This window comes from Typha angustifolia, chromosome 7 (assembly GCF_048772165.1).
Source record: "Typha angustifolia cultivar Huaian chromosome 7, ASM4877216v1, whole genome shotgun sequence".
NCBI lineage: Eukaryota > Viridiplantae > Streptophyta > Magnoliopsida > Poales > Typhaceae > Typha > Typha angustifolia.
This window is the reverse complement of record NC_133245.1, coordinates 18,388,492-18,409,940: the sequence shown is the minus strand read 5'-3', so window position 1 is coordinate 18,409,940 and position 21,449 is coordinate 18,388,492. Positions and strand designations below refer to the sequence as shown.

Sequence of the window (21,449 nt, the reverse complement as noted above, 5' to 3'; positions counted from 1 at the left end):
TGCTCGATTACCACGTTCTGAATATGGTATTTACGAGTAAAACATAAAAGAGCCTAAAAAAGATATTAGGAAGCAAAACAGGATTGAACTTTCCTATAACTTTAGATGTAGTGTGAGCATTTCAAGACTGCAATATCCTCAACAACTGTCTAACATGTTGCCAAGTAAAATGTAAAGAGAATTAATCAAAAACCAGTTTCTCAAAACTTGCAACTTGAATCCTCAAGAATTCACAAATGATATAACACCTGTTCCTCACAATTTTAGTTTACTCAATTCGATCTTTTTAACTGGGTATGTATAAGCTTCATAGTTGATTTGCTGCCCGAGGGAGCCTAGCTTTGTAAATGTGGTTATCAGGTCAACCTGCCATATGAGCATTAATCAAATCAGTATGGAGTCATAAGAAGAGAAATCTAGAAGACCACAAATCCTAAACGACACTAGAATTCAGGCCTACTGAACTGACCGAGGTATAAGAAGGCTCCAAAATTCGTTGCCAGAATCACAATGTTATAAAATTGTTTTTTATCAACTATTCTTGAACAGCTTTCTCTGATCTCTTTATTATGCTTGGAGTAGCTTATAAAACTCACCTACCAAACTATTTGGGGCAATCTTCTCTCTCTTATTTTCACCCTTTCAGATGGAACATATCTAAGATATTAAATAACTGATAATGCTTACCTCATAATCAGTTTGGGACACAGTCTCTCGGCTACGTTGATACTTCTCAACCCATGGACGAACATCTGGATCGGATGCTAAAAGACTCTCTGTAGCCAATTGGTCAGGACCGAGAAAAGCAGACATCACAGCAAGCTGCAATCAAGTGATCTTCACTGTTAAAAGTATCAGCACTGATCTAATTAAATTAACAGTTTGGGAATGAACTGTTAAATGAGATTCTCTTTTCTAACAATATTGGAACACAATTGAGTAGATTGATGTATCACGTATCAACTTCCCCATAAAAGTTGAATTCGCCAATCAGGTTATATAAGATCAAGTTCTATTTCCAATCCTCCAATATAAAACTGAACATACTGGATTTTATTTGAACTTACAGGTGGATATCTTTATATTGGCAGGAACAGAATGCAATTTTAAGCCTTCAAAGTCCGTCAGCTTTATAGTGAATTGGGATACTCACAAGTTGCTAGGGTAACTTAATATTAAACAATGGCTAAAAGCAAGAAATTAGGTGGAATAAAGAATTTACAAATGTTTTTTCCTTGATATATGAGAGCACAACACAGCCATTGATGCATGTGACAAAAAGTCCAGGTGTGCAAAATATCTTTATCTAGACTCCGGTACGCTCAAACTTTGGTATCGAAACAGTAAAATACAATAGAAGCTATAGAAAAAATGATTGCAAAATGAAATATATGAATGAAAATTAAATGTTATAATGCTCAGAATACTACAATGGTACCTGACGGGGACCAAAACCAAGAGCAGTGAACTTATCCTTCATTTCCTTAACAGAAGCTTTGTCCCACTGAGGGATCCTTCCCTCTGGATCCGGATCTTGAGCATCTGTTCTCCCAAATTGTCTGTCAAATAAGCCCCACTGTAGACATGGAAGGAAATGCAAATATGTTACACTAAGATTGATGATGAAATATATATGATTGGTGCCGTCTAGGAAAGCATATAGTCATAAGCTCTGTATTTCTGCAGTAGTGCTTGCATAACCAGCCTAAGAACTAATGCTTTCAAATAAAATAAGGAAGAAAATGAACACGGTAGGAAAATTCAAATTCCAGCAACTGCGTGAAGGAACTCTACAGTATATAAGACTGATTCATGCAAGATAAGCCATAGTATCAGCTAAAAGACTCTTAATATTAGCACCGCAACTGCACAAATAATTAGTAGAGAGCAGAAAAGTAAAGGTATTTTAGATTAGATCATAAAGTCATCAACTTATTTTATATACAAAGTAGTCATACCTGACCATTTGAACCATATGCAGTATAGAGTATTCTCCCCTTCTCTTCATTTCCACCACATTTTCTAATTGCAGAATCAAGAAAAGTCTTCTTTACAGCTGCTTGTGCTGTTCCAGAAGGAAGGGTGACTTAGAAGGACATGGTATTTGAGCAATACACATTATGGCACTATAAATAACTTAGATATAAGAAGGATTACAACGTAACTTAACAATTACAATTTAAAAACCAACAGAGTATAAGCTTTCAGTGTACATATATGTATGTTGCCATTTTCTTTGCATGCATGATGCATGTAAGGAAACAAAGTAAGGTATCTCCCCTGAACTTTTTAGAATTTAACCAAAGCAGGAAGGTGCCACAATTCCTGGAGGGCTTACATCAGGTAGCCAGATTGTAATGGAACATCATCCTACACGCTTTTATTCCCTCATTGTAGCCATACCCACATTTATTAGTAAAAGTCTTGCACGATAACAAGAAGGATCTCTCCCAAATCGTCAGTCAGTGATAATCTTTCTAACAGTAGGTCATAGAGGAATTTGAAATGCATATATACAGCTGTATTCTTCTATATTTACATTTTCCAAATTGAACCACAATAATCAATAAGCAAATTGTAATACCATTTATATGCAAGTCTTATTAGACAAAGTGCGATACAGTTCATTAAATTGTAAGTATGCAAGTCAGATAGTGCACCAACAGGTCCAACATTCTTATAGCACTTTGTTAGAAAATAAAACAGGAAAAGCATATTTACCAGTAAATCCTTATTGGTTCAGATAGAAACAAGATAGTAATTAGTTTCTGCAGCAAGAAATAAAACCTACCTGCACATTGGATGAGGTCTGCAAATGAAATAGGTCCTCCCTTGGAATAAGAATCTATTTCCTTTTTTGCTTCTACTAACATGTCCAGAGCGGCAGAAAGCCCACCATTTTCAGGTCTGCTCATTTCTGGACTTTTATTGAAAAACAGACAAAAAAAATAAAGAATAACATCAGGTTATTACTGCCGCAAATTACATAAGCTAGAAGGCAGCTGCATTAATTTTGTACCTTAGCCTGATCGATCCATTTGGGCCTCCAGATTTTGTAGCCTAGAAACTTATTTGAGTAAATAAGTCATTTATGAAATTGGTATAGAAGTCCACCCAAAAGGAAGGAGAAAAGTCCAATTCTGGGAAAATTTTGGTCAGCTTACCTTGTCATATGTTGTGGCATCATTTAGTGCTAAGGTCAATATGGATGTGACTAGCTCAGGATGTTCCTTCAGGTGGTGTGACAGATATTAGCCAAGAATAGATTCACTGATAAACAAAATGAATCTGCAGAGCCATGAATTTTCTTACTTTTATGGCTGTCGAGAGAGTGCCTTTGATACTGGCTGCAGGTGAGATTTGAAGTAAATTATTTTGACCAGTCAGTATATATCAAAAGATATCGTGGTGCCAAAGGACCTACACTGAAACTCAGAGCGTTGTCGACGTTGAATTAAATCAGCAGCATCAGCCGCTCCAGTGAGTTTCCCTGAGCTTGTAATGATTTCCTAAGAAAGCAAAACAAACAAATAGAGGCCAATGTCAACATTTTATCATTAATACTTTTAAGTTCCTATAGAACAGGGAAAATTGCTGGGATACACTTGATATAACAACCATTCATTGGACGATTGGTAAGTTTTTCACAGTTAGAGCACTTAAAAAATTCACAAAATTTGACAAGTTAACATCAGTTCCATAATTAATTTACTTTTAACTTAGAATGTAATAGGTAGCAGGTGAATATGAATTATACAGTGTTACTGTAATAAAAAGAAGCAACTATATGCTTGCATATTATGCAGTCACCTGAATACATGTATACACTTTTAAGCGAGTGATTCTAATGATGTTGATACCGTTATCCTTTTCGTATACATTTGCAAGAAAACATCTTTTGATGGTGTTTCAAGCAGCACATACCATGCCAACAACAGTTCCAAAGCAACTGAGAACATCCCTTCTCTTAATCTGCCATTGTCCATCAGCAACACTAGCTTTCTCTTCCACAAAATGGCAGCAGATCTCAACCTGGCTTCACAAGAACTACCTTACATGAATCCAAACTTAGGCTCAAAGGGAAACCAAACTACATTACATGAATCCAAACTAATTTTGCTCTCATTCCCGATTGTGTTGCAAATCCAAACAATAGCTAAGAAGAAGCAAACCGAAGTGCTAACACAAAACTAAAAACGGGCTGGTTTTAGAAGAAATTGGTAGTTTCCAACTGTAGCAAGTGATGAATGAGTTGCATGTGGAATAGAGAAGTAGCAGAGACATACATGAGCGCGTCTGGACGCCGGTAGCGAGAGCAAATGCTGAGGCGAGCGGGAAACAAGAGAAGGGAGAGTGGAGAAGAAGGAAACTCCCGCCATTTCTGAGATTTTTCTTCTTTTCTTTTTCACTCTATTTCTCACTCTCTCTCTCTCTCTCTCTCTCTCTCTCTGCCTCTTTGTATTAGGAGGAGAGGGAAGGATAAGGTGGCCAATAAAAAAGCGCTTCCTATCCATACGACGCCACATATCGTTCGGGTTTTATCCGGATATCCCATCACATATTAGTATAAGTTTATTCGGATTATTTGAATCCTGCTTCAATATCTTCGGATCAGGAATAGTCTGACCCGAATCCGCTAATTCCACCACGACCGATACCGATGCTTCTCGAACGCTACTTTGTACTTTCTTCTTCCTTTCCCCAAATTTTCGTTGCTGAGCTAAACCATCGGTACCCACAGGTGTGAATCCTCTACTCCTCTTATACAGGTTATCTCCATTTTCATCGTTCTTGACATTAGATCTTGTTGATTGACATCATTTCTCTGTATCTTAATTCCGCCATCTTAATACTGTGATTATGAACCTAGAATATTATGATGATTTTTCTCCATTCGTAAGCTCTTTTTCCACTTTTTCTTAATTTTATGACATAATCTAGCTGATAATGTTGACTAAAATTTTCCAACAGTTCTCCATAACTCTCTTGGCGCACTTCATCCAGACCTAATGTTAATTGAGTTTTGAAATGCTATAATTTTCGGATTAATCCTCGTTATCATGATATGTCATCATTGCATATAGATCCTTATCTCTGCTGTATATAGTGCACATGCAGACTATAGAGCTCTAGCTTTATGCAATTTATTTTCTTCTTTGTATTCTGACTTCCCTGCACCGCACCCTTTTGTATGACATTGCCTCACCAATTGCAGTACAAATATGGAACGATGGACAAATCAGCTTGAGCAGTGGGTTCGTCAACAACCAATTGAGCAGATATATATTGCTGTTGCTGTTTTGACACTAACAGTTGCTTTCTTTGTTCTCTGTAAGTTTTTTCTAAGAAAGTCATATATGTATATTAAGTTTATAGAACTTTTTAGTTGCCCTTTTTGGGCTAAAAGGCTATAAATATGACATAGAACCATTGAGAAGGCTTTTGCAGTAGAAATTGTGTTAGGATTTGGGTTAAGGAGGATAGCTGTAATGTGAGCCCAAGATTAGCAGGTCTGTTCACTCTGTGAATATATAAAACAGGGAATATAAGGAAATCTGATACAACTCTTGTAAATTTGCAATTAAGTGAAGAAGCATGTAATTTACTTGTTAGATATAGCTACTGGTCATCAGAATTTACAGTTATTTGAATTCATCAATTGTTATGTTCAAGTTTGGATTCATCAATTACAGTTATTTGAATTCATCTCTTATGTGTGATCAAGTTTCCCATTTCCCTATAAACCCCCTCCATGTTCAAAATAATCTCTTTCTCGAACTCTCCATAGGTTAAGGTTAATTTCCTGCTCAGCAACTTATTTCGGAATATTACCTATTAAATTTAGTAAACTTATAAAGCAATATTTAGATGCATATCATTGTGATTTTGGTCTTGCACATTATTGTTTGACCTACAGGCCAAATTATCATTTTCTGATGATTTGTTAATGCACAATTTGTGAGTCATATTGACCCCAAAATTTAGAAGAGAAAAGAAGAATCGAAATGCAATATTTTGATGGCCCAAGATGAAATAAATGGAGAAAATTGATCCATCTCACCTACCCAATTAATAGGGATACATGTGTTTATGTTGCATTCAGTGACATATTAGTTTCTAGGATCATGCCCCTTTGGCACTCATGGCAGATGGAAATTTTTATACTGGAAAGAAGGATGTTTAAGAATTAAGAGATTATAAAAGACCTGCAAAAAATAATAATTTGCAAAGCATGCTTTCTTAATATATTTTGTGAATGGATTCTGCAAGAAAGAATAGGAAAGTAAGTATCCTGTTGGATGAGATGTCAGTGAATCTTTTGCGCGAATTAAATGCAGTTTGTTCAGCAGTACTGAATCCAACATACAATTACTAATCTTTTTTTTCCTTTTTAATATTAGTCTCTTTTTTGAAGACCTCCAAGTCTAACACTGTTGTGCTTGCTGGACTAAGCGGCAGTGGAAAAACTGTTCTTTTCTACCAGGTAGCCATTTATCTCATCCAAAGTATCTGTGAGAAACTTTTCTTTTATGGCTATTAGTAATATGTTTGATACTTAAATCAGCCCATCAAAGTAAAACACTAGATGAATGAGAGCATACTACGCCAAGGCTCAAGTTTAATACATCAACAGTATTGAATTTAATAATTTTATTAGATCAAAATTTTAATGCTAAATGAACTCAAATATTAGAGCAAAGTAATGATGATGGAGATACTTGAATGACTTATAAGTAAATGACAAGGGATAGCTTGGAGAATATTTGTTTAGATTTGATTCTAAGTTTGATTGAAGTTGAGTTGCTTCTCCGAGGCCCGAAGGTAACAAGTCTAGTAGAGTAATGTTTATTCTTGATTTCAAATATGTGCTTTTGCATGCCTTCTGATCCTCAATTTATGTTATATTTGAGCATCATCATCTAAGAGCATGCAGAATAGTTCTACTGCAATTTTGACCATTAATCAGTGGCACTTCTTGACTTCAAAAAAGGGCAAAGCAATATTTAGATGCATATCATTGTGGTCAATAGTACATAAACTATGCTATAGAACGATAGACATCAATAAGGACCTACAACAATGCTGGTGTAACAGAACAAAACTCTCATACATATTCTGGAGCTTTCTGTTTCAACTTTCAACAACATATTTGGGCCTTGTTTGTTTTGAGTTTAGGTTCTTCTTTGAATTGGTTCAAGAACTACTAAATTAGTTCAGTAACGAAATACCTTTTTATTTTTTAAAAAAAATCTATTCAAGTGTACCCTTCAAAAAATCTACACTAAGAAATGAGACTAACTAATCGAGTTTAGGGCTTAACTTCAAACTAAACAAAGCTTTTGTTCCTCGATAAAGTTTGCAACTTATGATTTGTAAGACTCTTTTTCTATTTTCACTGGCTAGCAAAATTGGGCCTTCCCAAATATGTGAGAATTATCATGTGCATATCTAGGATGAGTGATGTTATCTTGCACAAGTAATCAACCAACACTTGGGGACACTAGAGGGTGTGCATAAAGAGATATCTTCAGCACTCTATTTTTGAGGTGTTCCTACTTCCTCGGAGAGACATGCCAGTTCTCATATCCCTTTTTTTTATGTATTTTCTATTTTATTATATTCAAATCATTATTAAATAGTTTTCTCAATTAGATCACTAACTTCTATGCTTTTTTTGTGTGCATGTGCATCTACTAGCTTCGTGATGGCTCTACGCATCAAGGTGCTGTAACTTCACTGGAAACAAATGATGATACTTTTGTGCTCCATTCTGAATTAGGAAAGGTAACAATATCTGATTCATTATAATCTAGATGCAGTAAAGAAATGAATTTGTAGTACTTGTACTGCCTCATTGTTCTAGAGGTAAGACAGATTCATTCATTCATCATGATTAATGAAGGTAGCATATGTTTTGTTGTGCCTGTGCTGATTACCATGGTTTTCACAGAAGAGAAAATCAAAATCTGTACATTTGGTGGATGTTCCCGGGCATTCAAGGCTCAAAACCAAACTCGATGAGTTCTTGCCTCAAGCAGCTGGAATCATATTTGTTGTGGATGCTCAAGATTTCCTCTTCAACTATCAAGCTGTTGCAGAGTAATTCATCGACCTGCTTTCTGATTTTGCATACAAAATTTTGTAGTCCTACTGATGGATGGTTTTGACAGTGATAAGGTTAATTGGATGGAAGCTTAAATCTTAAATTACTGATTGATGTGCTTAATTCTGTGCTCATCTAAGATGACAATAGTAATTGGTTTTGCATAATGTTTTTTCTTGTGTGGTAGGTACTTGTATGATATACTAACCAACACAAGCATAGTGAAGAAGAGAAGTCCTGTTCTCTTATTGTGCAACAAGGTGGATAAAGTGACTGCTCACTCAAAGGAATTCATCAAGAGACAGTTGGAGAAAGAAATGTATGATTCTAGTTTCTCTCATCTACTGTAGATGAACATGTCATGCATTTGACTATGAAGGGCATCTTTCAAAAAACACAATATAGATTTAGAAAATCCCTGTTTTGCAGCCATAAGATAAGAAAATCCTACATGTGTAAATTTCGGAGCTTTTGCTTTTGTTCAATTTGAGGATGTCTTCTGGGAACTCTGGAATGGCATGATATCCATGATATCTAGGAGATCTACATAACGTTGGAACCCTATAGATATTCCCCTTTAACATCATGGTTATGCTTTTGAGGGAACCACATAGAGTAACAATTGGACTTCAGATCTTTCTTATTTATTTGATAGGCCAGTTACAGTGAACTTGCCCAGCTTCATCTGCTATTACCCTCTGAAACAATGTTCAATGACCATCTAAATCGACATCTCATAATTAAATAAATCACTCCTTGTGAGATCTGGAAACAAATGTAGACATTTATAAGGGTTAGTAATTTTCTTAAGATTTTATGTTGTTTATGGCAGAGATAAGCTTCGGGCATCAAGGAATGTGATTACCACTGCTGACATTAGCACTGATGTTATGCTCGGTGTACCTGGAGAACCATTCAGTTTCACTCAGTGCCAGAACAAGGTAACAGTGGCAGAAGCATCTGCTTTGACCGGTGATGTATCACAGGTCGAACAGTTTATAAGGGAGAATGTGAAGCCTTGAGGTTTGGCTTCTTTCGAAGGAATTGCAACAGCTCTCTTTTCTGTTAATATGCTTGTGCGGTATTTTTTTGTCAGGCTTCATCTTTTTTATTTTTTTGCATTAAATGTTTTGCATTCTTTTCCTGCATCAGCTCTGATTCTTGAGCTGCATGTGATAAAACAAAACAACCCATACAGTGAAGTGCTCTACTAAAGAAGATCCATACCTATTTCCCTTAATAATGTCTCTGCTTTGCTTTACTTCACGACCAAACAAGTCAATTACTTTTTATCTCTGCTTTTGGTGAATTTTCTAATACTAATGTACTCTTATGTATAACACCTGGTATATATATATATATGATGTGTACTTGTGGGCAATAAATGTGGAGAGAACTGTAAGCTCATGTTCACTTGTGCATAGCTTGGCTTGAGGCTATGCTACTAACTTGATCAGTAGGTCTCATTTATTAATCTTGATATTTTTGGAAAGTGAACTTGGAGATATTTAGTTAGTGAACCGGAGAGGGGTGAGGAGATGTAGGCCTATAACTCTGCATTATCTTGTAGTGTCTATTTATATTTTTTAGTGCGTCGTTATTTTACATAGGTGTGGGTTTATAATCCCGCATAATCTCATAGTGTTTTTTTATATCTTCTAGTGTATGATTATTTATGTAATATGCATAGTTATTTTTTCGCACCGTGGACTTATAAACTCGTATTGCCTACATGGAATGATTATTTTGTCATAATGCTGGTATATAAAGTACTTTAACTCCATAGTTGTAATAAAAAATATAAGATTAAATATATTTTACCTCATGTACTTATGTCTAAAATTGTTTTACCCTCTTATAGTTTAAAAAGTTCCAAACCAGTTATCTACTTACAACTAAAGTGTGATGTTAGTTTTTCTATCTAAATTAATAGAGTGAGCCCAAAAAATTTCAAAAATTAAATGGCTGGCCGAATTGTCTCTAGTTTTTATTTTTTATTTTAGAAACAAATGTCCTCTTATATGAGGGTTTTCTTTTTCTCTCTCCAAAGAATACTCAGATATTTTATTCTTTTACTTTTTATATTGCGTTAACTATATAGTAAATTTTATTAAACTTAGATTTTTATGAGTTTAATAGTTATATCATATTTAAAAATAAGATAAATATGGGCTAAAAAATCAAATGAAGAACTCGCTTATTTTGCCTAATAAATATGATGAGGGTATTTTGATTATTTAGGCATGTTTTATTAACCTTGATAGAAAAATTGATAATTTTATTTTAGTTGTAAGTATATGAACTAACTTGAAACTTTTTGAAGTATATAGGGTAAGTGATTTTAGGTATAAGTATAGGAGGTAAATATATTTTATTTTAAAAAATAATATTATTTTAGAAAAATACTATTTAATAGTGCTTTTGACATAACTAATTTCTAATACAATTTTATTATTATTTAATATTTTAATGTTAATTTTATATCATATCAAATACACAAACTAAATAAAAATTAGAATAGTTGAGACTATTCCATCCTTATTTCACTTAATCGTAGAGTTGCAAGAAGAATAGTTGCGACTATTTCATTCATAGATCCAGTGGTCTGCTCTCCGAGAATGATCATGCAAGGTAATGTGGAATTTTTATTTTATTTTTTTGGCCTAGCAGGTAAGTTATTGCTCTCTGCTTTGGTAGCATTCTGGTAGCTTAAACGTAGAAAGTCGTATAGATAAGTCCACAGCAGAATCTCAAGGGCACGCATAGGATTTCTAAAGCATGAGCGTCGATAATCTGTGAGACATGCAGGGAATAGATGGACGGCATAGCAAGTCTTTCATCCTTTAGGAGCTGTATTATGTTTGATCAATTTTCGAGTACTTGTGCATGCAGTTATTCTACATCCTTTTATACCTTGTATAGGAACCCATATAGTCCAGTCTGAAGCATGAAAGCTGTGTGAGGTCGAGATTTTTATTCAAACCCTATTACATAACAGGATCCTATATACGTATTCTGCTAATACATAATTGTCTTTTTGTCTTCTTTTTTTGTGCTTATTACTTGTCATTAATACTCCATTAAAAAATAAAGTTTAGTTATTTTTATCTAAATCTTGGTTTAAATCCAACTTGAATCTGAGATTCGACGTGCAAAGTCATAATGGGATAATAATATTTATTTTAAATTTAAATTTAAAAAAAAAAAAAAAAAAAAGGAAGAGGCGGACTTCAAATCCAATATTTATATCCCATTACCTCGGTTCTTCCTCCAGAGGGAAAACCGGGAAAAGCCGGTCGCGCAAAGGGTTTAGGACTTGGAGGTTACGATGAGTCACGAGGACAGCGCGGCGAAGAAGTACACGTGTCGGTGCTGTGGTGCATCGGCTTTCCGAGTTGGAACCCTTCGCACTAAAAGGCCGCCAAATCGAACGGCAAAAGAGTTGAAAGGGTTCTTCCTCCTCCGGCCTCTCCCTTTCTTTGTTACCAGTAGCCCCAAAACCTTGGGAAAATCCAAATTTAAAAGAAAGGGGAAAAAAATAAAAAAAATAGACGGAATAAAGTAGTAAAGGGTAAAGTGGAAGATTGGCTAAAGAAATGCAAGCGGAGCGTAGAAGTAGTAGTCGAGAAGAGATCGAGTAGAGGGGAGCAGAGAAGGAAATAGAGTAACTGAGAAGCTTTCGGTGATCAAAATCCGATTTCTTCATGCAGGTTGATTGAGGTTAATCTTTTTTTTTTTTTTCTACTTTTTTCTTTTTCTTTTTATCCACCGATTAGCTGTTCTTTTTGTGGTCTTATTTTTTTATATCATTTAACTGATAGTTTTTTCTTTTCTGTAATAATTTTGTTTCATATGGATACATGGATTGGACTGTTTTTTTTTTTTTCTTTCAATTTATTGTTTATTTATACTCAAGTGTTTGTTAGTTAGGGTTTTACCACCAAATGGACATGACCGGAAAGAAACGAATGTCCGGGGTGGTTTTAAGACTGTAGTTAGAGGAAATTGGTGTTAGATTATAGTTCTGGAGAGAACTATTTCTTTTATAGTGTCTTGGGCTTTTATTTGGTTCGAGGCTAAGCACTCAATTCAATTAGTTAGTCTCATTTTTTTAGTCTTGATTTTTTTGAGAGTAAATTTAATTAGATATGAAAAAAAAATTAAAAGATGTTTGATTACTAATCAGTTTAGAAGTTTTTGAACTAGTTCAGGAGGGTCTCTAAACTCAAAACAAACAAGACCTTGACAATCGCCGGTGAAATTTCGCATAACTGTCTCTCTTTGTTATTTACAATATGTATGCACAAGGAGCATCCGCACTATGTTAGGAGCAATGCTTTAGTTGCTATTTAAGTCCTTATATTCATAATTATTTAGATCTTTCTCCCAAGTAAACCTATTTCCTAGCTCGTATGGTGGTAATGGAAACCTGAATTGATTTGCAATATACTTGATGTCCAACAGAATCTGCCCTTAAGATGAAAGAAAAGACAAATGGGAGTATGCAGAGAGCTCACCAGCTGAAGCATATTCAAAGGGAGGGACCAAATTGGGTGTTTATTGCAGGTGGTGCCTTGCTGAGCACATTGTCAATCAGGCTGGCATGCAAGCTGAAGCAGATCTTTGAAGCTAAACAATCAGATATCACTAATAAGGCTACCAAAGGTCTTGTCAATAGTTTTATATTGATCTGTTATAACAGGAGCTCAATTTTTCTCTGATTATTATCAACCAGCAGATCAGCATTGTTTTAAGTTTCAACTTTCAACTCCTTTTTGTATGCCCATGCAGAGAGAGGAAAAACAGCAGCTAGAAGGAGATCAGGCACATGTCAAGTACAATCAAATTTATATTGCTACATTCCAGAAGAAGATGGATGTTATGACTGCAGCTCAGGTGTAGTTTCTTACTTTCTTTGGTACTATTATGACTTTCTTTAATAGCTTTGACAAAAGAAAAGAAGATCTACGATCTTGATCTTTTATGTGCACAAATTGCTTAGATAATGTTCATAATTAAAAAGTGATTTGTGGGTCAGTATAATTTGCTGAAATAGTAGTCGAGCATTGATACACTAGTCATCCTTGTCCTGACTTTGTATCATAACATCCTTTGTCATCTTCCTCAACCTTTAGAATAGCAAAGCTACGACAGTCTAATTTGGTGCAATTTTCATCTCGTGCTTGAAATAGTGCATAAAAGATGCCACAGAGAGTTTGCTTATGAATTATGCAACTTAATATATCTAAGAATTATTGAAGATTTGAGCAGAGCTTCGTGAGAAAGGATAATCTTTTAGTGGAGAGGTTGGAAACTGGAGATTGCAACTGTTATTTGCTATATATATAAGCAGGGCACTTGTATGTGTCCATCTGAAGTTGTAGCATAGGTAACCTGTTTAGGCCATTGATAGTCAGAATTTAAGTCTCGGGGTCCTGTTAGTAGGTGGAGGCATCGGAACCACATGAAGATGAGATTAGACATCAGCATTGTTAGGCTTATTATGGGGAGGTGTTTGTCAGACTCTGGAGAACACAAAGGATGGGATCCTACCTTAGTGGATCATCTTTTATGGCATCTGTCATAAGCTGATCATTTTACATCTAACTAAATTCAATACTTGGCCAAAAGAAGAAAGAAAACAGCACATAGAATGGAAGCTTCCCTTAATATGGATTTCCTGCTGTTACTTAAGGCTATTGTCCTATTATGGTGAATTTAGATGTTGCATTGGATCTGAAGCTGGCACATACCAACCCGATGCCCAAAGAAGCAGATGTGTCCCTTCCACTAGTAAAGATAGCTACATATGAATCAAATAATGACAGCACTGTAATGTGGTCTTCTTCACCTGATCTCCTCGAGCTGCCTCAGAAGCCATTTTATCAGTCAAACAGTTCAGACTCCCCTTGTGTCTCAGAATCTGGGTCAGATATCTACACCAAGCGAGAAGTTATACAGAAGCTGAGGCAGCAGCTGAGAAGACGGGACGAGATGATAGCGGAGATGCAGGCTCAGATTACAGATTTGCGGAGTTCTCTGAGCATCCAAATGACCCACTCAGCTGATCTGCAGACTCAGCTTGATTCCGCAAACAGGGACTTGTTCGACTCTGAAAGACAGGTCCAGCTGTTAAGGAAGGTCATTGCTGATCATTGTGTTGCAGAGGCAGGTTCTCCAGAGAAGACTGGAAGCAGCCAAAGCTGGCGATTGGTGACTACCAATGGGCATGCAAATGGATACCTGTACTGATTACATGAATTAATACCTGTACTGATAATGCGACTGACGTAGAGGTGCCCTTTTGTGATGTTAGAAAGTGATGTAGAAGCATTACATGTGATTGAATTAATGCAACTTTTGCTTCAGAAATACGAGAAGGTAGAATTATGATCCTTGCAACTGAGACATCCTTCTCAGGTGCCTAATATTGTAGTAGACTCTGATGACACTGTAATTTGTTCTCCTGAAAATTTGACTCCATTCCGAGATTTTTGCTAAAGTTTTGTTTAGTCTCTTGTTTCTTTTATCGGATGTTGAGTTGTGTTGCAGTGAAGGAATCCGCCTGTGGTTGAATAATTAGCCTCATTTGACTTCACATCAAGCATGTGGCTGGCTGACACTATATAAGGTCAAAGATCATCAATAATGCTCCTGCATAATTAGCAAAACGGATCGACTCCACAAACCGTTCTTTTAATTTCTGTTCTCGATTAACAGCCAGCTTTTATTTGTTCCTTTACCTATTCTTATTTGATTTTTTTGCTGCAACTGCTCTATTTCCCTCAAGCCTTTTGGCTTACAACAGAGTTAAAACATGAGCTTTTTCACTACGAACCTATTTTTCTTGAAACTTTTCCAATAGTATTGGCAGATGAAGACAAATTTTTTTTTTTTTTCATTTTTTGGAAGGAAATGAATATGAAGCCAAAATTATGAGAACAGATTTGAAAAAGGTAGAACAAAAGTATAATGTTGAACAAGGAGGAGAGCCTTCTGAGTTCCATGGTGATGAGCTCAACAGAGTAATTTATTCAACATAAGTGATTTTTTTTTTCTCACTTAGTTAATTAATGATGCTTCTCGTATAAGCCCATTATCGAAGAAGCATCCACCAGTTTTGTTTCGTTCATACTACTGCAAGTGTCGAGCTGAAGACTGCACTGCCTTCCTAAGGTGAATGCTCTTGGGCTTATTCCGGCTTGCGACATGTAATGACGGCGAACTTGATCAGATCCTTCTTGAAACCCTCAATCATCAGAGGCATCACCAGTGCACCTTTTATGGTCTTCCATCCTGACAAGCCAAAAAAAATTAAACGCAGCAACCAGCAAAGTACTGAAAGCACCCCCTTACAGGGAAGAATTTTACCACTTCGTAACAGAGATGTGAAGCCCGTCCATGTCAAAGCTGATCGTATAACAGCAGGCCAAAATGGTGCCACATTCTCAGACCAATCTGTTGTTCTGATATCCTAATCACATAGGAAGAACCATGAGCATCAGAAACTAAGTATTACTTCATCATGTACGCTTAGCTCTATTCAAAATTCAATCCTTTTCAATTCAGTTGCCTATTCTTATAGTTACATTTGTATTAAGTATATACCTGCAGCGAAAGAGATTTAGCTATGTTGACATAATCAGCAGCTGAGCACCAAGCTGGCAGATAATATGCATTGCAAATCTTGTTCAACAGTTTCAGCTCGTCAGGTTTTAGCGAGTCTTCAGAGGGTGATAGATCTCTGTGGCACCATGTAACAATGATGATAGTGGCTCCTGGTGCGGCAACACGGGCCAATTCACTTACAAACTGAAAAAGAATCAGCACACTTCTTAGTGGGAGTTAGGTTATCCCATTAAAACGAAAGAATATTTAAATAATTACTTAAGATAATGAAACACATAGGAGCTGCTTGTTTGTTCGATTGAGAACTTGTTTAATGTATCTGAAAAATAGTATTTTGAAAAACTAATAAGGATCTGATATAATTTTTTGACATCCACTTGAATTAAATGGACGTCAAAAGACTGTATCTAATCATTTCAACTCTAACTCATCTTTCTCTTCTCTATTCTCATTTCCATCTTCAACTCTAACTCATCTTTCTCTAGATACAATATTTAGAAAAAAAAAATGTATCGACTTAATACGTATGCATTTCTAAATAAAGAAAACCACGCGATCCCTTAATCTATGATTTAATCTTGCAGTTCTGAAGCGAAACAAGGCATAATGTCGGCACGAAGATATGAGTATAGGATACCTACCTTCCTCTTGTCTGGCATGTGCTCACCACTTTCCATTGACCAAACCAGGTCAAACTCCTCGTCAGGGAAAGGTTGCTCCAAAGCATCTGCTACTTGAAACGAGGCCTGCTTACACAGTGAAGTGGAATCCTCAGTAACCTTTAACAAGTTGTAGATATTGTAACCACAGTGACCCAAATTTGTTTTCAAGAGATAACAAGCCTCTGTAACAAAGAGTAGGGCAGAAGAGGAATAAGAAACAAGCTAGATGCAAAAATACCTGCTCTGCTAGTCCCTGAGCAGCAGCAAGAGATGCTGCCCTCTGAGCTTGGACAGGGCTCAAGGTGATGCCTTGGCATTGGGCTCCATACTTCTTTGCCAGGTATCTCGAGCTACCGCCAATTCCACACCCCACATCAACTATTTTCTTGGGCATCTTCTTAGGATCGTCTGCATTCATAAAATTCATAAAGAAAAGGAATTCTATCCTAAACCTTCATATGACTTGGCATAACTATAAAATCATTAAATTACTATATTCGTCCCCAAAAGAGAAAAGAAAAGAAAAAAAATCCTTTGCATTAGAATTTGATTAGAGAAATCTTGATTAAGATGGATATGGTTTTCTTACATAAAATAGTATTCTGCTTCAACAGCACAAGCATGAATAATTGAGATGTGTAGCTAGGCAGAAGGAAGGCAGTAGGTAGAGTAATCCAAATCGACAGAAGGGGGCGAGAATTGTTTTAATACAATTAATGCTGATGATGAATGATCACATTTTAACAGCTGACAGTTGACGGATATAAATCTAAAGTACCCTGTGACATCATGCAACTCGACATAGATACGGATGCAACAAAAGTACACAGACTTCACGGAAGAAGAATATATCTGCAGCCTACTTTATTCGCAAATCAATCTTCAAATGGGTATGGGGGGTTGTAAATTAGATGGCCTCCTTTAACTGGTGGATTCTCTCTCTCTCTCTCCCCCTTTATATATATATATATATATATATCCGAGAAAAGAAAGGACTATAGCATTTATATGTTTCATAGAAAAGGGAAGAAAAGAACAAATGAGTTCAAACTCACACTCAAAAGCTCGTAACCTAAGTCCAAAAAAAAAAAACCTCTTAACCTGCACCCTAATAAATAAAATCCTATAGAGAGAGAGAGAGAGGAGGTAGAGAAGGTGACCTGAGAGGCCAGAGAAGGCGAGGGTCTCTTCGATCATGCGGACTTGAGCCTGTCGGTGATGGGAGAGGGGAGCCACGTCGACACCCGGATCGTAGAAGCCGTGGTGCATGTGCTCTCCCCACAGCTGCTCCCACGCCTCCGACGACTCATCGTACAACTCCGCGATCCCCTTCCGGAGCTCCTCCGCCCCACGCCCATTTTGATTCGCCGCCGCATCCATATCGCACGCCTACGCCATTCGTTTCGTTTCCTTTCCTTTGGTTATTCTAAGTGTATGATTGGTGGGGACTACAGAATATTTATTAAATAATTTCCGGCTAGGAGGAGCATATAACAACAACAATGCACGAGGTACAAGCTGGAGATTTCAGAGTTTTTGTCCAACCCACGCCTCCTCCCATACTCATCTACACAAATCATTTATCTCTCAAGTTTGCTGTCTAAAATGAACTATTTTGAACACGAATCCACATAAAAAATATTAGTAAAAGAAGATTTGATTTTATATTTATTTTATCCAAATCTAAATTTAATATTCTCTCTAGCTTATTATACTAATTGTGACATAATAAACAGGTCTAATTGTGACATAATTTTCTCTATCTTTTTGTATATTTATAATCGGAAAAAAAAAAAAGTCTTATTAGTTCATTTTTTTAATGCGTAGAATAAAGTAGTGAATTATAAGGTGACATTAACTAACATGTCTATATATATTAACTTTGAAAGATGAATAAATTCGATAAAAATAATTTTTGTGGACGTGGGTTTGGGAGGCCCACAAATCTAATTAGCCCAACAACTTCTTCCCAAAATGGTTGATCAGAAGGTAATTTTTGTGTTACAGGCGGAGAGGAGTTAAAAACTATGAAATTCTGTGGTAGAGGAAAGGCATCTCTCTATCTATCTATCTATCTATCTATCTATCTATCTATCTATCTGCTTGCTCTTGGTGCCTTCTCTTGGGAATTTTAAATGAAAGAAGATCCAAATACTCTCATGAGTGCGGCGTCTGGACTCTCCACCGTATCAGTATGTAACAAACAACTAGTTTTTTTTTTTTTTTTTTTTCTAATTAGCTAGCTACGAGTAGCGTACGATTACCTTAGAGAGCTAGCTAATTAATGAGAATAGATCAAAATAGAATAGGAAATCAATTGGAAGAGGGAGCGAACTAAACTAAATTTGTTTTGGGGCCTGCCGGGTGAAGATGAAATTAACGTTCCTCCCTGCGGGCGGGTTTATGTATAGAAAAAGAAGTAGAGGTAGGTTTGGTTACCTGGTACGGCGGCGAAGGCGAGGGCCTCCTCGATCATGCGGATTTGGGCGGAGCGGTGGTCGGCGATGGCGGCCTGCACGTTCGGGTCGTAGAAGCCGTGGTGCATGTGCTCCCCCCACACTCCCTCCCACACCCCTGACGACTCGTCGTAGAACTCCGCTATCCCCTTCCGAAGCCCATCATCCCCCGCCCCTGCTGATGCTGCTGTTGCCATCACTCGACCTCGCCGGCGACGTGTGCTCTGCGGCACTTGCCCCAAGAGATTTTTGGACGACGGCAGCTGGAACGCGTGGAGGAGAGCGCTCATTGGACAAGGCCGTTTAAGATAGACGACTCCTAGATATTTGTTGGGGCCTAGCCTAGGAGGGGCGCCCACTGCCCAATGACAGTGGTGGTACTCTATACCAATTATTACCCCCAAATAGGCCAGCACTATTACGAAGTTGCCCTCTCCCCTCTGCATGAGATCGGAGGACAATTGGGTCATCAACGACGGCCTATGAGAGGCCCATCATCATAGCATCTTGTTTTTCATTAAAAAAATAATAAATATATATATATATAGATAAGGGGCCACTCCCATTCACGTCACTTGACTAATTTGGAATAGTCGTTGTAAGCCAACTGCAGTTTCCAGACACACAACTAAAGCTAAATCTTTGTTTATTTGTTTAATGCTTCACATCATACTGCGGACATTCACGCACTCGCAAACCCTAATACAGACACGACGATTTCGTGCGCGCTAATGATTATAGCCTACTGCAGACACGAATGACACACAAACAAACGTACATATATTATATATAGAGAGAGACAGAGAGAGACGTCTGTCCATTGATTAAATTCCTACACCCATGCACTTGTTTAATTTCACGCAGATGGAGAGCAAATAATTAATTATAAAGCAATTACATTAGCGATTGCCATAGAAAACGGAAATGGCTACAGAACCTGCATATAAAAGCCACACTAGAAAGTCGACAGTCAAGGAGTTTCCCACCTGCGACACATTGTAAGTGAGCACCAGCAAAGTGTAGGACAGGAGAAAGGAGAGTTTCACTCGCCGTTATCCCGATTTGGTAGGTGAGGGCGGTGATGAGTGTGACCACCACAAGGAGAGTGCCCCTATCCAGGCTTCCCCACCCTTCCTTGCTTTTGTTCATCTCTTCTTCTTCTTCAGGACGCTCAACTTGCCTCCTCGCCATCTCAATAGCTTCGGACTCCATATTTTGCTCTTAATTAATTAGCTAGTGAACGTATGTAGTGCTTGGGTTCCATTCCATACTATTTCCATTTGATTTATAGAGATCATAATCTTCTTCTTCTTCTTCTTCTTCTTCTTTTTAAAAAATAAAAAATTCATTCTTTCTTTTCTTTTCCGAATTAGTCAAGCAAAAGTAAATGGGCAACGGTATTGTTTAGTGCTGCAGAAGGGCATCATAATGACAAGTCTACTCACGAATTTAAGAGCTTGCGTGTCTGCCATAAATTATTAGCAACCTGGTTTAGCTCTGAACACGACGGGTGATCTAACTAAACGACGAAGACTACAGGCAAATAAAATTTAAAGCAAATACTTTAATTCACCTTTAAAAATTATAAACTTAATCCAACAACTATAATAGTCATTTTTCATACACGGTACCTATTCCAAAACCACATTACGTATGAAAAATAGTATGTTAATTAAGAAATTTAATTATGTGTATCTAACTTCCTAATTTACTTATTATATCCTTGAAGATCTTAATAATTAGATCTTTATCAAACTGATTAATAAATAATTAACTTTATATTACAGAATAAGCAGTCTATATGTTTTTTTTTTCTTTCGTTAAGATTTCTCTCTTAAATATAACTATACCTTAATTATAGGAGATATTATTTAATATTAAATAATTTAAATTTGATTATTTATAGATAAATTTTAATTTAAATATAATTCTCTATCTCTATCTATTAAAATTTAATTTAAATCAATCTTAAACTAACAAGAGATATATGTAAATAATAAAAAATAATAAAAAAGTTAAAATATAATTAAATTTTCATCAAGTTAATTGTAAAAGACATCAATATTCTTCTTTTGATATATATGTCTTTTACTTGATAACATATTAAGATAATATAATTATCAAAAAAATAATATGCAAGATTATATATCTAAAAAAAATTATCTACTAAACCGGTAATATCTTTCATTCCTATTATACTTTTAAATATCTTAATCGTTAGATCTTCGCTGATAAAAAATTAACTTTATGTCACTGAAAAAATGCTCAAAATCTAAACATACGACATAAATAAAAATTATATTCTAAAACATAATTTAATAATTATAGTAGTAGAAATAAAATCTAATAAATTCATACGCAATGAAATCACCTACTACGTCTGCCGTAAAAGAAACATGCGGCATAAAAGGCGTTAGTATATAATTAAGTTATCTACGTACATATTCGGTGCTTTCACTTAGTTTCCTCTGATGGCTCGGCCGATGTGCCTTGGTAAGCTCCAACCTGAGACGTGGCTTCTTACTATTGGTCAATCTGATACCGCCCCCCCTTCCTCATCAACCTCTGCCACCAGTGCAACTTCTTCGCCTGATCTCG

At 36.3% G+C, this 21,449-nt stretch overlaps 4 protein-coding genes across 8 annotated transcripts; 2 read left to right on the top strand and 2 right to left on the bottom strand.

Annotated features, from left to right (window-relative positions):
- Nucleotides 1-65: 65 nt before the first annotated feature.
- On the bottom strand, nucleotides 66-4,445 carry LOC140764064 (thylakoid lumenal 29 kDa protein, chloroplastic). 2 transcript variants are annotated; one of them, XM_073102521.1, is made up of 11 exons: nucleotides 4,287-4,445; nucleotides 3,925-4,032; nucleotides 3,425-3,509; nucleotides 3,313-3,347; nucleotides 3,165-3,230; nucleotides 3,020-3,060; nucleotides 2,792-2,922; nucleotides 1,959-2,065; nucleotides 1,439-1,576; nucleotides 688-822; nucleotides 66-366 (listed from the first exon to the last, which is right to left on the bottom strand). In XM_073102521.1, exons 1-11 carry the CDS (start codon nucleotides 4,377-4,379, stop codon nucleotides 256-258), a joined length of 1,050 nt encoding a protein of 349 aa, XP_072958622.1. In that variant the 5' UTR covers nucleotides 4,380-4,445; the 3' UTR covers nucleotides 66-255. The 2 variants fall into 2 exon arrangements, with proteins under 2 accessions (XP_072958622.1, XP_072958623.1); XM_073102522.1 differs by having other exon boundaries at nucleotides 3,925-4,036; nucleotides 4,287-4,415.
- Nucleotides 4,446-4,593: 148 nt separating this feature from the next.
- On the top strand, nucleotides 4,594-9,344 carry LOC140762922 (uncharacterized). Of its 2 annotated transcripts, none has more exons than XM_073100907.1 (7): nucleotides 4,594-4,741; nucleotides 5,216-5,331; nucleotides 6,402-6,484; nucleotides 7,699-7,785; nucleotides 7,952-8,100; nucleotides 8,292-8,423; nucleotides 8,937-9,344. In XM_073100907.1, the coding sequence occupies exons 2-7, from the start codon at nucleotides 5,223-5,225 to the stop codon at nucleotides 9,124-9,126; spliced, it is 750 nt and encodes a 249-aa protein (XP_072957008.1). In that variant the 5' UTR covers nucleotides 4,594-4,741; nucleotides 5,216-5,222; the 3' UTR covers nucleotides 9,127-9,344. The 2 variants fall into 2 exon arrangements, with proteins under 2 accessions (XP_072957008.1, XP_072957009.1); XM_073100908.1 differs by having other exon boundaries at nucleotides 4,696-4,769.
- A 1,302-nt stretch (nucleotides 9,345-10,646) lies between these two features.
- LOC140762405 (uncharacterized) lies at nucleotides 10,647-14,933 on the top strand. 2 transcript variants are annotated; one of them, XM_073100187.1, is made up of 4 exons: nucleotides 10,647-11,814; nucleotides 12,569-12,769; nucleotides 12,896-13,000; nucleotides 13,827-14,933. In XM_073100187.1, the coding sequence occupies exons 2-4, from the start codon at nucleotides 12,583-12,585 to the stop codon at nucleotides 14,354-14,356; spliced, it is 822 nt and encodes a 273-aa protein (XP_072956288.1). In that variant the 5' UTR covers nucleotides 10,647-11,814; nucleotides 12,569-12,582; the 3' UTR covers nucleotides 14,357-14,933. The 2 variants fall into 2 exon arrangements, with proteins under 2 accessions (XP_072956288.1, XP_072956287.1); XM_073100186.1 differs by having other exon boundaries at nucleotides 10,648-11,824.
- A 104-nt stretch (nucleotides 14,934-15,037) lies between these two features.
- On the bottom strand, nucleotides 15,038-19,216 carry LOC140762404 (probable tocopherol O-methyltransferase, chloroplastic). 2 transcript variants are annotated; one of them, XM_073100185.1, is made up of 7 exons: nucleotides 18,835-19,216; nucleotides 17,556-17,784; nucleotides 16,634-16,803; nucleotides 16,375-16,479; nucleotides 15,713-15,916; nucleotides 15,476-15,578; nucleotides 15,038-15,400 (listed from the first exon to the last, which is right to left on the bottom strand). In XM_073100185.1, exons 2-7 carry the CDS (start codon nucleotides 17,773-17,775, stop codon nucleotides 15,297-15,299), a joined length of 906 nt encoding a protein of 301 aa, XP_072956286.1. In that variant the 5' UTR covers nucleotides 17,776-17,784; nucleotides 18,835-19,216; the 3' UTR covers nucleotides 15,038-15,296. The 2 variants fall into 2 exon arrangements, with proteins under 2 accessions (XP_072956286.1, XP_072956285.1); XM_073100184.1 differs by lacking the exon at nucleotides 17,556-17,784 and having other exon boundaries at nucleotides 18,835-19,213.
- Nucleotides 19,217-21,449: the final 2,233 nt, after the last annotated feature.

Excerpts from the sequence above, each read along its gene's own strand:
- LOC140762922 (XM_073100907.1), top strand. The coding sequence starts at position 5,223 with ATGGAACGATGGACAAATCAGCTTGAGCAGTGGGTTCGTCAACAACCA. Across the intron at positions 5,332-6,401 it reads AGTTGCTTTCTTTGTTCTCT|TCTCTTTTTTGAAGACCTCC; the intron begins GTAAGTTTTTTC and ends TTTTAATATTAG. Across the intron at positions 8,101-8,291 it reads AACTATCAAGCTGTTGCAGA|GTACTTGTATGATATACTAA; the intron begins GTAATTCATCGA and ends CTTGTGTGGTAG.
- LOC140762405 (XM_073100187.1), top strand. The coding sequence starts at position 12,583 with ATGAAAGAAAAGACAAATGGGAGTATGCAGAGAGCTCACCAGCTGAAG. Across the intron at positions 12,770-12,895 it reads CACTAATAAGGCTACCAAAG|AGAGAGGAAAAACAGCAGCT; the intron begins GTCTTGTCAATA and ends ATGCCCATGCAG. Across the intron at positions 13,001-13,826 it reads ATGTTATGACTGCAGCTCAG|ATGTTGCATTGGATCTGAAG; the intron begins GTGTAGTTTCTT and ends TGGTGAATTTAG.
- LOC140764064 (XM_073102521.1), bottom strand. The coding sequence starts at position 4,379 with ATGGCGGGAGTTTCCTTCTTCTCCACTCTCCCTTCTCTTGTTTCCCGC. Across the intron at positions 3,231-3,312 it reads CTCTCTCGACAGCCATAAAA|GAACATCCTGAGCTAGTCAC; the intron begins GTAAGAAAATTC and ends CACCACCTGAAG. Across the intron at positions 823-1,438 it reads TTGGTTTTGGTCCCCGTCAG|CTTGCTGTGATGTCTGCTTT; the intron begins GTACCATTGTAG and ends ACTTGATTGCAG.
- LOC140762404 (XM_073100184.1), bottom strand. The coding sequence starts at position 19,141 with ATGAGCGCTCTCCTCCACGCGTTCCAGCTGCCGTCGTCCAAAAATCTC. Across the intron at positions 16,804-18,834 it reads CGCCTTCGCCGCCGTACCAG|ACGATCCTAAGAAGATGCCC; the intron begins GTAACCAAACCT and ends TTATGAATGCAG. Across the intron at positions 15,401-15,475 it reads CACATCTCTGTTACGAAGTG|GATGGAAGACCATAAAAGGT; the intron begins GTAAAATTCTTC and ends TTGGCTTGTCAG.